Genomic DNA, 11,554 nt, shown 5'->3' with positions numbered 1-11,554 from the left:
CTGGGTGTTCTGGGGCTGAAGTAATGACTGATATTTTCTCCCTCAGCTGGGGAGAGACACTTACTTCCAGGAATATAATTTCTCTTACAGAGTCAGATTTAGGTCTAAAACCCGTGATTTCTTGTCCCATTTTTAGGCAGGACACCTAGTCAGTGACAGGCAGAGATCTCCTTCAGTCCTGCTGAGACAAGGGATTCAACTGAGTGGTATCTCAACCTGGGTTTGCAGTCCTGGGGCTAGAAGAGGACTCAGCGCCCTCCCATGCCTGCCACAAGCCCTCAGCGGGTGGGATTCCTCTTGCCTCCGTTCAGGTGTGCCTAAAATAGGTGCCTGCATGTGAGCTGCTTGTCTCACCTCCCATGGGAATTAATAGAGGTGGGCGCCAGCAGCGAGCTATTCAAATGGCAACACCCCGTGCCAGAGGTGGTCCTGTGCAGGCCACTGCAAGCTCCAATGCGGCAATGCCAAGAGGCAGGACAGCATCTGAGAGCGTCATTTTTTTGCCTGGTGAGGAATTCCTTTGGCCCGCTGAAATGATAGCAGAGTCCCACATTTAGGACAACAAAACCTACCCCTCCTCATTATTTTCTGGAAAACCTACAGAGATAGTCAGCTGGCCAAATGGAGTCATGTGCCAACTGGACTGCAAAGAATTTTGAATTCCAGCTAGACAAAAGAAGTCTGCGTGTTCCGAAATCAGCTGGGATAGAGTGAAATTTCTTCATAGTAGCCTGTATGGGGCTGTGTTTTGGATTTGTGATGAAAACAGCGTTGATAAGACAGGGATGTTTCCGTTATTGCTGAGCAGCGCTTACACAGCACCAAGGCCTTTTCTGCTCCTCACACCACCCCACCAGGGAGTAGGCTGGGGGTGCACGAGGAGTTGGGAGGGGACACGGCTGGGACAGCTGACCCCAGCTGGCCAAAGGGATATTCCATTCCATTCCATAGGACGTCATGCTCAGCAATAACAGCTTTGGAAAGAAGAAGGAAGAGGGGAGTGTTTGGAGTGATGGTGTTTGCCTGCCCAAGTCACCATTCTGTGTGGCGGAGCTTTCCTGGAGCATCTGCCTGCTGGCAGAAAGTCGTGAATGAATTCCCTATTTTGCTTTGCTCGCACGCGTGGCTTTTCCTTCACCTATTAAACTGCCTTTGTCTCAACCCAGTTTGCCCACTTTCCCTCTTCCGATTCTCCATTTCAGTGAGGGGGAGTGAGCGAGTGGCGGGCGATGTTAAACCATGACTGTGTGCCTCCCCAGACTATTGACCTAGCTCAGGGGAGCTGGCATTGAATTCTTCCTCTCTCAAGCTCTTCTGACCAATGCAGCTCTCCACTCTAGGCCCACAGCACATCAGGGCCATAAATCCACACTCAGGTTTCTCAAGGGGAATCTTCACAACTGTCCCAGCTCCCCAGTCAGCTGAGCTTCTCTTTTTGGCAAGACCTGGCATCCCCCAACATCTTCCATTAAGGGAGAAGGGAAAGCCTGAGAAACCACTGGAGCTTTTTCCTTCCTCTCCCACCTCATGCCAAATGGGCCAAACAGAAACATTGCTGTGGCAAAGGTGACGTCAGAGCAAAGGCCTCCATGAAGTGACCTCCGCATCAATAAGGAGGAGGATTTCACAGAATCACACAATCACAGAACGACAGGGGTGGGAAGGGCCCTCTGGAGATCATCTAGTCCAAACGCCTGCCAGAGCAGGGTCGCCCAGAGCAGGTGGCACAGGAACGCGTCCAGGTGGTTTGAATGTCTCCAGAGTTGGAGACTCCACCACCTCTCTGGGCAGCCTCTGCCAGGGCTCTGCCACCCTCAAAGGAAAGAAGTTCCTCCTCATGTTTAGGTGGAACTTTCTATGTTCAAGTTCGTGCCTATTACCTCTTGGCCTGTCCCCGGGCACCACTGAAAAGAGCCTGGCCCCATCCTCCTGACACCCACCCTTTAAATATTTATAAGCATTGATAAGGTCCCCTCTCAGGTGTCTTTTTTCCAGACTGAAGAGACCCAAATCCCTCAGCCTTTCTTCATAAGAGAGGTGTTCCAGTCCCCTAATCATCTTGGTAACGCTTTGCTGTCCCTTCTCCAGCATTTCCCCGTCCTTCTTGAACCGGGGAGCCCAGAACTGGACACAGCACTCCAGGTGCGGCCTCCCCAGGGCAGAGCAGAGGGGGAGGATGATCTCCCTTGAGCTGCTGGCCACACTCTTCTTCAGGCACCCCAGGATGCCATTGGCTCACGGTCATCCTGTTGTCTACCAGACTCCCAGGTCTCTTTCCACAGAGCTGCTCCTCACCAGATCACCCCCAACCTGTCCTGGTGCGGGGGGTTATTGCTCCCCAGGTGCAGCACCCTACACTTGCCCTTGTTGAATTTCATAAGGTTCCACTCCACCCAGCTCTCCAGCCTGTCCAGGTCTCTCTGTAGAGAGCACAGCCTTCCGGTGTGTCAGCCACCCCACCCAGCTTTCTGTCATCAGCAAACTTGCTGAGGGTGCACTCTATCCCCTCATCCAGGTCATTGATGAATATACTGAACAGGACTGGACCCAGTACTGACCCCTGGGGAACACCACTCATCACTGACCTCCAACTAGACTCTGTGCCCCTAATCACAACCCTCTGAGCTCTGTCTTTCAACCAGTTTTCTATCCACCCCACTGTCCATTCATCAAACCCACACTTCCTAATCTTCCCTATGAGGATGCTGTGGGAGACTGTGTCGAAAGCCTTGCTGAAGTCAAGGTAGACAACATCCACTGCCCTCCCCTCATCTATCCGTCCAGTCATGCCATCATAGAAGGCTATCAGATTAGTCAGACGTGATTCATGATTAGTCAACATGAATCCGTGTTGAGTACTTCTGATAGCTTTCTTTTCCTCCACATGCCTTGAGATGACACCCAGAACGAGCTGTTCCATCATCTATCCAGGGACGGTGGTGAGGCTGACCGGCCTGTAGTTCCCCGGCTCCTCCTTCTTGCCCTTTTTGAAGACTGGAGTGACGTTGGCTTTCCTCCAGTCCTCAGGCACCTCGCCAGTTCTCCAGGACCTTTCAAAGATGAGGGAGAGCGGCCCAGCAATGACTTCCGCCAGCTCCCTCAGCCCTCTCGGGTGCATCCCATCAGGACCCATGGACTTGTGGACGTCTAATTGGTCTAATTGATCTAATTGGTCTCTCACTTGATCCTCCTCAACCAAGGGGAAATCTTCCTCTTTTCCTGTTACTTTCTCCAAAGTCTGGGACTCCTGAGGGCTGGGCCAAGCAGTAAAGACTGAAGCAAAGAAGGCATTCAGTAACTCCGCCTTCTCTGCATCCTCCGTCATCATGGCTCCTGTCTCATTCAACAGTGGGCCCACAACTTCTCTAGTTTCCCTTTTCTTTCCAGTATACTTGACGAAGCCCTTCCTGTTAACCTTGACATCCCTAGCCAGGTTTAATTCCAAGGAGGCCTTGGCTTTCCTTGTTTCATCCCTGCACGCTCTGGCAGCGTTCTTGTAATCCTCCCAAGGGGTCAGTCCCTTCTTCCACTTACTGTAAACTTCCTTCTTCCACTTGAGCTTTTTCAGAAGCTCCCTGCTCAAACATGCAGGTCTCCTGCATCCCTTGCCCGATTTCTTGCTCTTAGGGATGCACCGATCCTGAGCTTGGAGGAAGTGGTCTTTGAATACCAACCAGCTTTCTTGAGCCCCTTTGCCTTCCAGAGCCCGAGCCCACAGGATCTCTCCAAGCAGTTTCTTGAAGATGTCGGAGTTAGCCCTCCTGAAGTCCAAGGTTGCGATTTTACTTCTTGTCGTTTTGTGAATCCCGCCCACGATCCTGAACTCTATCTTTTCATGATCACTACAGCCAAGGCTGCCCCCAACCTTAATGTCCTCCACCAGTCCCTCTGTGTTTGTCCGTACTAGGTCCAGTAGCGCTCCTCTCCTTGTTGGCTCCTGCACCACCTGAGTCAAAAAGTTATTATCAATGCACTGGAGGAGCCTCCTGGACTGTGCGTGCCTGGCTGTGTGGTCTTCCCAGCAGATATCGGGGTGATTGAAGTCCCCCATGAGAACCAAGGCCTGCGATTGCGAGGCTACCTTCAGCTGTCTGTAGAAAGCCTCATCAGCTTCCCCATCCTGATCAGGTGGCCTGTAATAAACACCCACAACAGTGTCCCTCATATTTGCCTACCCCTTAATCCTCACCCGTAGGCTCTCAACCCCCTCTTCATCCGCCCCAAGTGGGAGCTTGATGCATTCCAGTTCCTCTCTCACATAAAGAGCAACTCCACCACCACGCCTCGCTGGACAGTCTTTCCTGAAAAGGACATAGCCATCCATGACAGCATTCCAGTCATGCGAGCTGTCCCACCACGTCTCAGTAATTGCAATGAGATCGTGGCCCTGCAACCGCACACAGATCTCCAGCTCTTCCTGCTTATTCCCCACGCCACGTGCACTGGTGTATAAGCATTTCAGAGAGGGAGTCGTGTGTGTAGATGCGGTGAGATGTGGGGTGAGATGTGGTGTGCCTTCTGGCTCCCAGAAATACTGACACACTCCCCAACAAGTGCCGAGCAACTACGCCCAGGCACCTCACCGGCAAGCCCAGTACCATCCCCACCCCCCTTCAAATCTAGTTTAAACCTAGAACCCTTTTCCCCCTGCAAGATAAGCTGTTCCCGCCCGTTACCAGCAGGCCTGGCATCTTATAAATCAGGCCATGGTCAAGGAGCCCAAAGTCCTGCTGGCAGCACCAGGCTCGGAGCCAGGCATTGATCTGCTGGCTCTTCCTATTTACCCCCTCATTGCTCCCTGCAGCTGTGGGGACAGAGAACACGAGTTGTGCTCCCGATCCCTTGACCAGGCGTCCCAGGGTCTTGAAAACTCTCTTCATTGCCCTTGGACTTCTTTTTGCTACCTCGTCGCTGCCTACCCAAAAGATCAAAAACAGGTAATATTCTGAGGGCCGTACCAGGGAAGGAAGCTTCCTCTTCACGTCCTGGACCCAGGCCCCAGGGAGGCAGCAGACCTCCCTATGCACCGGGTCCGGCCTGCGTATTGGGCCTTCTGCTCCCTTCAACAGCGAGTCACCTGTGACAAGGACCCGTCTTCTCTTCTTTACTGCAGAGGTTTTGATGCGGGGGGAGGTCTGACTGGACCTCGCTGACACCTCCAAGATAGGAGAACTATCCTGCTTGTCATCGTCCATGTTCCCTTGCAGAGCACTGTACCCGTTACACAATGGCACCCGGGAAGATGGGGTAGTCACCGGGCAGTCCCGAGCGCGGCGCCTGTTGCACTGGGCAGGAACTTCCTGACGTTGCCCGCTGTCCTCTGAGTCACCACCTTCAGTCAGGGGGAGAGAGGACAGGGAGTTCCCTGCTGCAGGGGTTCTGTCTGCCAGCTGGGTTTCTGTCGTGGGATGCAGGATTCTACTCTAAGCATGTCTCTCCCGCTCGCATTACCTGATGCTCCTCAACCTGCCTACCTCCTCCCTGAGCTCCATCACTAATCGGAGGAGATCCTCTACCCGAAACCGGCGTGAGAGCAGGGCACACCCTGCAGCCTGGTGTCTGTGTGGCAGCGTGTTCCCACAGGAGCTCTGTCTGAGAGGCTGCATCAGACCTGGTGGTTGTGGAGATCATGGATGCCACGGTCTTCTGGCGAGTAGTTACCATCGCTACCTGGCCGGGTTGGCAGTGTCTCAGCCCTCTCCCGCACGAACTGCCGTGCGAACCGCTGTGACTGGACTGTTGTGTCGTGCCCTGTTTGGCCGCCCGCTTCCCCAGCCCAGGAATTACACCCTCGTCGTGGTGCTCCCGGGTGGTTCCGTGGGTCACACCCAGGGAACACCCGCTCCCTGCTTGTTTGCTCAGTGCGCAGCGACCTGGTTGCTGTGCGGCCGAAGGGCTTTTTTTATGAGGGGGCACCACACTGTGCAGGGTGCATTCAGGGGTGGGGAAACATCCCCCTGACGTGGTCTGCACAACACATCTTGGTGCGCAAGAGTTTGCAGACAGCCCAAGTCCGGGATCTGCCAGGGTCTGGGAATGTGTGAGCCTGGGGACGGCTGTATCTTCCCCCAGTATGGATGGGGCTGGCCACATTGCAATGATCAGCCCTTCCCCGGACTGGCCGGGACAGGGGTGGCTTTTGGGGGTGAGAGCCAGCACGTAGGGTGGGGGAAGCTGTCTCAAGGCCACGTGCTAGGCACAGGGACTGAGTGAGGCACAGCAGCAAACTCACACGGCTGCCGGGTCATGCTTCCATTGGTGCAAGCCCTGCCACAGGCTGCCAGCCACTGTCTCGATGTCACTCTTCATGAGGGACAAGGGCACAAAGGGATGGGGAGCGGAAGACACCAGTCCTTCTTCAGCCCCTTCCCAGGCCTGGTGGAGCACCAGGACAGCAAGAACTTCTGACTCTGCACTGTGAGCATGCTTCAGGGTATCCACGGTCTGGAAACAGTTTTGAATGAGCTGAACACGGGCATTTTCTCCAGTGCAATATCTAACCCAGGTCAGCTCTCATCTCATCTCTCTCCCTCCCTCATCTGACCTTCCTGGTCATTCCTGAACCTCTCCTTGTGCTCCCCACTGTCTCATGGGAGCTGGGTGGGCATCATTGCTGCTAAGCTACATCCTGTGGATGTGGCAGGTGCTTGAAGGGCCTCTGATGCATTTCAGAGGAGAGTAGATGTTCAGTCCTGATTGAGGGGGACATGAATGACTCCCCTGCCTCCCTTCCTTGTGTCTGCTGGGCCACCATTTCCTCCTCTGGGACAGCAGAGTCCTTGTTTCCCTGCAGGTGCCTGGGTTTAGAACTTGTCCTTTGAATGGCCCCACCTTGGGCGATCTCTCACTTTATGGGGCTGCAGTCACTGCTCACCCCAGGCACACACCGGCCAAGGCCGCTCCAGATTCCCTTCCTTAACGCCATCATCTGCGTGGGAAAGTCCGGGGTATGTACCTCTGTGATGACTCACCATCTCCATTGTAAGTAGATGGGGTTAGTCCTAAATCCAGCCCTCAGTATCTAAGTCACAATGTGACAGCGAGCTCTTTGCTCATTAATCAGTGAAGAAACAGTCCCTTTGCGGGAGCGCTTGCTTATGCGTATTCTTAGCACCATCGTTGGAAGAAGAGCCCAATTTGGGGCAGTGCACTGAGGAGGTCACACTTTATTACGGTGATGCTATATGGGAGCCAGCTTTGACTCACTGTTGGATGTACATTTATATGGGCTCCAAGTGAGAGAGCACACGTTCATTCCTTGGTAGAAGTAGGTTGAGTCTAAACATTTGTGTAGGGACAAAATAACCACAAATTACCACAAAATTATAATGACAGCAACTATTGTGATGATAACGAGAAGAATACTGGTGATGATAATCACAGAATCATAGAATCATAGAATGGCTCAGGTTAGAAGGGACCTAGTTCTAACGCCCCTGCCCTGGGCAGGGACATCTCCCACTAGACCAGGATGCTCAAAGCCCCATCCAGCCTGGCCTTGAACACCTCCAGGGATGGGGAATACACAACTTCCCTGGGCAACCTGGGCCAGTCCCTCACCACCCTCAGAGTAAAGAATTTCTTCCTAATATCTAATCTAGATCTCCCCTCTTTCAGTTTAAAACCGATACCCCTCATCCTATTGCTCCTCTCCCTGATAACAAGTCCCTCCCCAGCTTTCCTGTAGGCCTATGTAATCCTAATGATGAGCATGATAACTAAAAAACTCATAGTACAGGCCTGGGATGGGATACCCGGGGAGTCATTTGTGCAGAGAGAAGGGAAGTTCATAACAACTGAAAAGCATCCAAGAAATCATTTTCCTAATTGCATCCTTGAGCTCCTTGTTCCTCATGCTGTAGATGACGGGGTTCAAAGTTGGAGGTACCACCGAGTACAGAACAGCCATCATCAGCTCCAGTGATGGCAAGGAGATGGAGGGAGGCTTCAGGTAGGCAAACATACCAGTGCTGACAAACAGGGAGACCACGGCCAGGTGAGGGAGGCACGTGGAAAAGGCTTTGTGCCGTCCCTGCTCAGAGGGGAACCTCAGCACGGCCCTGAAGATCTGCACATAGGAGAAAAGAACGAAAAGGAAACATGCAAAGTCCACAAAGACACCAACCACAAGAAGCCCAACTGCCCTGAGGCAGGAGTTGGAGCAGGAGAGCTTGAGGATCTGGGGGATTTCACAGAAGAACTGGTTTATGGCATTGCCTTGGCACAGCGGTAGTGAAAATGTGTTGGCAGTTTGCAGCAGAGCGTGGAACAAACCACTGCCCCAGGCAGCTGCTGCCATGTGGACACAAGCTCTGCTGCCCAGGAGGGTCCCGTAGTGCAGGGGTTTGCAGATGGCAACGTAGCGGTCATAGGCCATGACGGTGAGAAGGTACAGTTCTGCTGACATCAAAAAGGAAAAGACAAAGACCTGGGCAGCACATCCTCCATAGGAAATAACGCTGGTGTCCCAGAGGGAATTGGCCATGGATTTGGGGACAGTGGTGGAGATGGACCCAAGGTCGAGGAGGGAGAGGTTGAACAGGAAGAAGTACATGGGGGTGTGGAGGTGGTGGTCACAGGCGATGGCGATGATGATGAGGCCGTTGCCCAGGAGGGTAGCCAGGTAGATGGCCAGGAAGAGCCCAAAGTGCAAGAGCTGCAGCTCCCGCGTGTTTGTGAATGCCAGGAGGAGGAACTCAGTGATGGAACTGCCGTTGGACATTTGGTCCTTCTAGGCATGGATGACTGTCCATGGAAGAAAAGGCATGGAGAAGTTAGGGGAGATTTCTCCGGGCAAAACCTACTCTGTTCCTCATAGAAATCCCTTGAAGTGTTTCTCTGCTTTTCAGGAATACCTTTGCCAGGTCCCTTCTTGAGCTTTCTCTGGGGCCAGCCGAGGGTGTCACTGGGAGCAGGGGGCTCTGCTGTTGGCTTAGGAGGAGTCAGTCCTGCCTTGCAGCAAGAGGTAAACAGGAACACGGTGAGATCTCGGATTAAATCCTCTCCTGATATCAAAAAGCTTTTCAGCATTGGCCCTCCCAAATCACCCAACTGCAGCGCAGAGCTTTGGGGATTTTGTTTCGTTTATTTTGTCCTTGTAGCCCAACCACACCTGAGCAGTGTTTCAAGGCAGAAGTCCTTGGTATTTCGGCTGCACTCCAAGTGAAACCCTGTGGGTGCTGAGTTGCAAAGAGGCCGTCCCTTTGTTCAGAGTGAGGAGAGCCAGTCTGTCCTTCAGCCCTGTACTTAGCTGCCCTGTGCCGACACCTCTCTGAGCTGGACTAAGATCACACTGAAAATTGGGCACTGCTACCAGCAGAGGAACCCAGTTTCAACGTGCAGATCTCCAGCTTCCCATCCCGTCCCACCATACCTGAGCACAATCTCAGCTCTCCCCTTCCAGCCAGGGATACAGAGGGCTCATTGCAGCTGCCCACCTACAGCCATCCAGTGGCATTTCGATGGCTTCGGCACCAAGGTGTCTTCTCCACGGGCCTCCTAGATAACAGAGAGACGCTACGGGAGAGCTCTTCTGGAGAGCAGCCTGCAGCCCAGAAAGACCTCCCAGCGAATTAGCGGAAAGATGTGGTGTCCTGAAGGAACCAGAAATGCAAGAGCTGCAGCTCCTGCGTTTTTGTGAAGGCCAGGAGGAGGAACTCAGGGACGGAGCCACCACTGGTCATTTGCTGTTGGACTTTTGCTGCCTGAGGGCATCGGGGCCTGTTTAAGAGGGAAAAGATGGCGAGAAGGTTTGAGACACAGATCCAGGGCAGGTCCCCCAGAGTCAGTGTCAAAAAAGAAGCTGACCTGTTCCCCCACCCAAACCCCAGAGAGCAAGAGCAACATGTACCTGTGGAGAAACAAGGAAGAAAGTCACAATGCTCCCACTAGATGAAACAAAAAGAGAAAGAGGTGGGCATGCAGTGAAGCCCTCTTCTTACTGCCCTGTAGTGACCACCGCACAGAGTGACATCCCACGGCAGGTGCTTTTAGATGTGGTGTTGTGTACCACGTTGGAGGACCGGAGCTGATATCTGTCCCCATATCTGCTCCCTGCCCGTGTTCACAGACCCCATCCCACCGGCTGGGGGCTCAGCTCTGCCCTGCAGACCCCTCCTGGCAGCAGGGCACTGCCCAGGGACATCTCTGTGTGTGCAGGGCCTGAGGAGCAGCTCAGAAATGTCCTAATGAGAGCTGGTCTCAGTGCCTTCTCCAGAACAGAGAAATTAGTTCCCATCTCCCACAGCCCACCCCGAAAACCAACAGGAGAAACCTCAAAGCACAGATACCTTCCCTTTCAAGGAATGGTGGCCTTAGTGTCCTTGAAAAGGACCCTCCGCAAATGTCCTGGGGGTGATGTGGAGCTGTGAGCAGCCCTGACTCCCGCAGCGCCCTCTCGACCTGCCCTGCTGCGGGTCCTCCTTCCACCCACAGCTTCTCCCCACAGCACTGCGAGGAGCTCCCCGGGCAGGCTGAATGCTGAGCGCCGAGTGTCCCAGCACACAGCACCCTGGGGTGCAGGGACCCTGCTCTCGGGGACAGCTCTGGGCACCCCTGGCTGCACACCTGGCTTCGCAGCCCTGCAGCCCTCCCTGGAAGAAGGGAGCTGCGATGCCCTGTCACTGTGCGGGGGCACAGGGAAGCCCCGCTCTGCAGCACATCCTTCTCCACATGAAAGAAACCCTGTGAGCCATCCTGCCACATCCTAACTGCTCTGGGATGTGCCAGCTCTAGGAGACCCCTCCAGGACACTCATGTACATTGCTCTGCAGCCAGAGACTCACTCTCTTAAGGGCTGTGAAGCTCCCCCCTCCAAGTGAGCTCTCAGCATCCCCCCATTCCACATCGCCTGTAACATCTCCGTTGCTTCAGTGCCCTCAGCCCTGCTGTGCTTGGCAGAGGAGCTGCTCCTGGGCAGAGCTGTCTCTCTGCAGCGCTGCCCGCTTGCCATGAGCTCCCTCCATCCCAGGAGCCCAGCACAGCTCAGCAGCAGAGGACCAGCTCAAGGCATCACCTTCTCTCTCCCCTCTGGGGCTCCCTTGAGGTGTCCCTGGGGGTCCAGGGCTGACGGAGCCTGAAAGGCAGCAGGATCATCCCTGGGAATGTACTTCGGAGCCAACAAAATAATCACTAAGGGTCCCTCTCTAAACAGTGGAGAGGGACTGATTCCTGCAACAGAAGTTGTCCTACCAGAGTGAGGTTTTCTGTGAGAGGTGTCAAAGTTCCCCTCTGGACACCACTGTTCCTGACCCATCACAAAAAGGACATGGAGACAGGGAAAAGGGGAGGTGGTTCAGCTGGGCCGTGTTTCAGCTGGGGCTGTGGTTCAGCTGAGGCAAGGCAGACATCTCATCCCCAGCTGGAAGAAGCAGGATTCTTCTCCCGCCATGCACCCCCCACAGCCACAGGAGCTGGGATTCCTCTGGCTTCAGTCCAGGGCTGCACAAAAGTGTTGCTGGCAGGTGAGCCCCTGCTCTCAGCCCCTGCCCTTTCTTCTCTGGGCACTCCGTTGCTCACCCACATAAGCCTGGGGATGACAGAGGGGCCATGGGTG

At 54.1% G+C, this 11,554-nt stretch overlaps 1 protein-coding gene across 1 annotated transcript; it reads right to left on the bottom strand.

Annotated features, from left to right (window-relative positions):
• Window positions 1-7,762: 7,762 nt before the first annotated feature.
• Window positions 7,763-8,722, bottom strand: LOC128901455 (olfactory receptor 14A16-like). Its single transcript, XM_054183467.1, has one exon. It carries the CDS (start codon window positions 8,720-8,722, stop codon window positions 7,763-7,765), a length of 960 nt encoding a protein of 319 aa, XP_054039442.1.
• Between the last annotated feature and the right edge of the window lie 2,832 nt (window positions 8,723-11,554).

The sequence above is a fragment of the Rissa tridactyla genome, chromosome 25 (assembly GCF_028500815.1).
Source record: "Rissa tridactyla isolate bRisTri1 chromosome 25, bRisTri1.patW.cur.20221130, whole genome shotgun sequence".
Classification (NCBI taxonomy): domain Eukaryota; kingdom Metazoa; phylum Chordata; class Aves; order Charadriiformes; family Laridae; genus Rissa; species Rissa tridactyla.
Note: the sequence above shows the minus strand (reverse complement) of the source record. Positions and strands in the feature narration are given on the sequence as shown.

Bases quoted from the DNA above. Each gene is read 5' to 3' on its own strand.
- LOC128901455 (XM_054183467.1), bottom strand. From the start codon at position 8,722: ATGTCCAACGGCAGTTCCATCACTGAGTTCCTCCTCCTGGCATTCACA.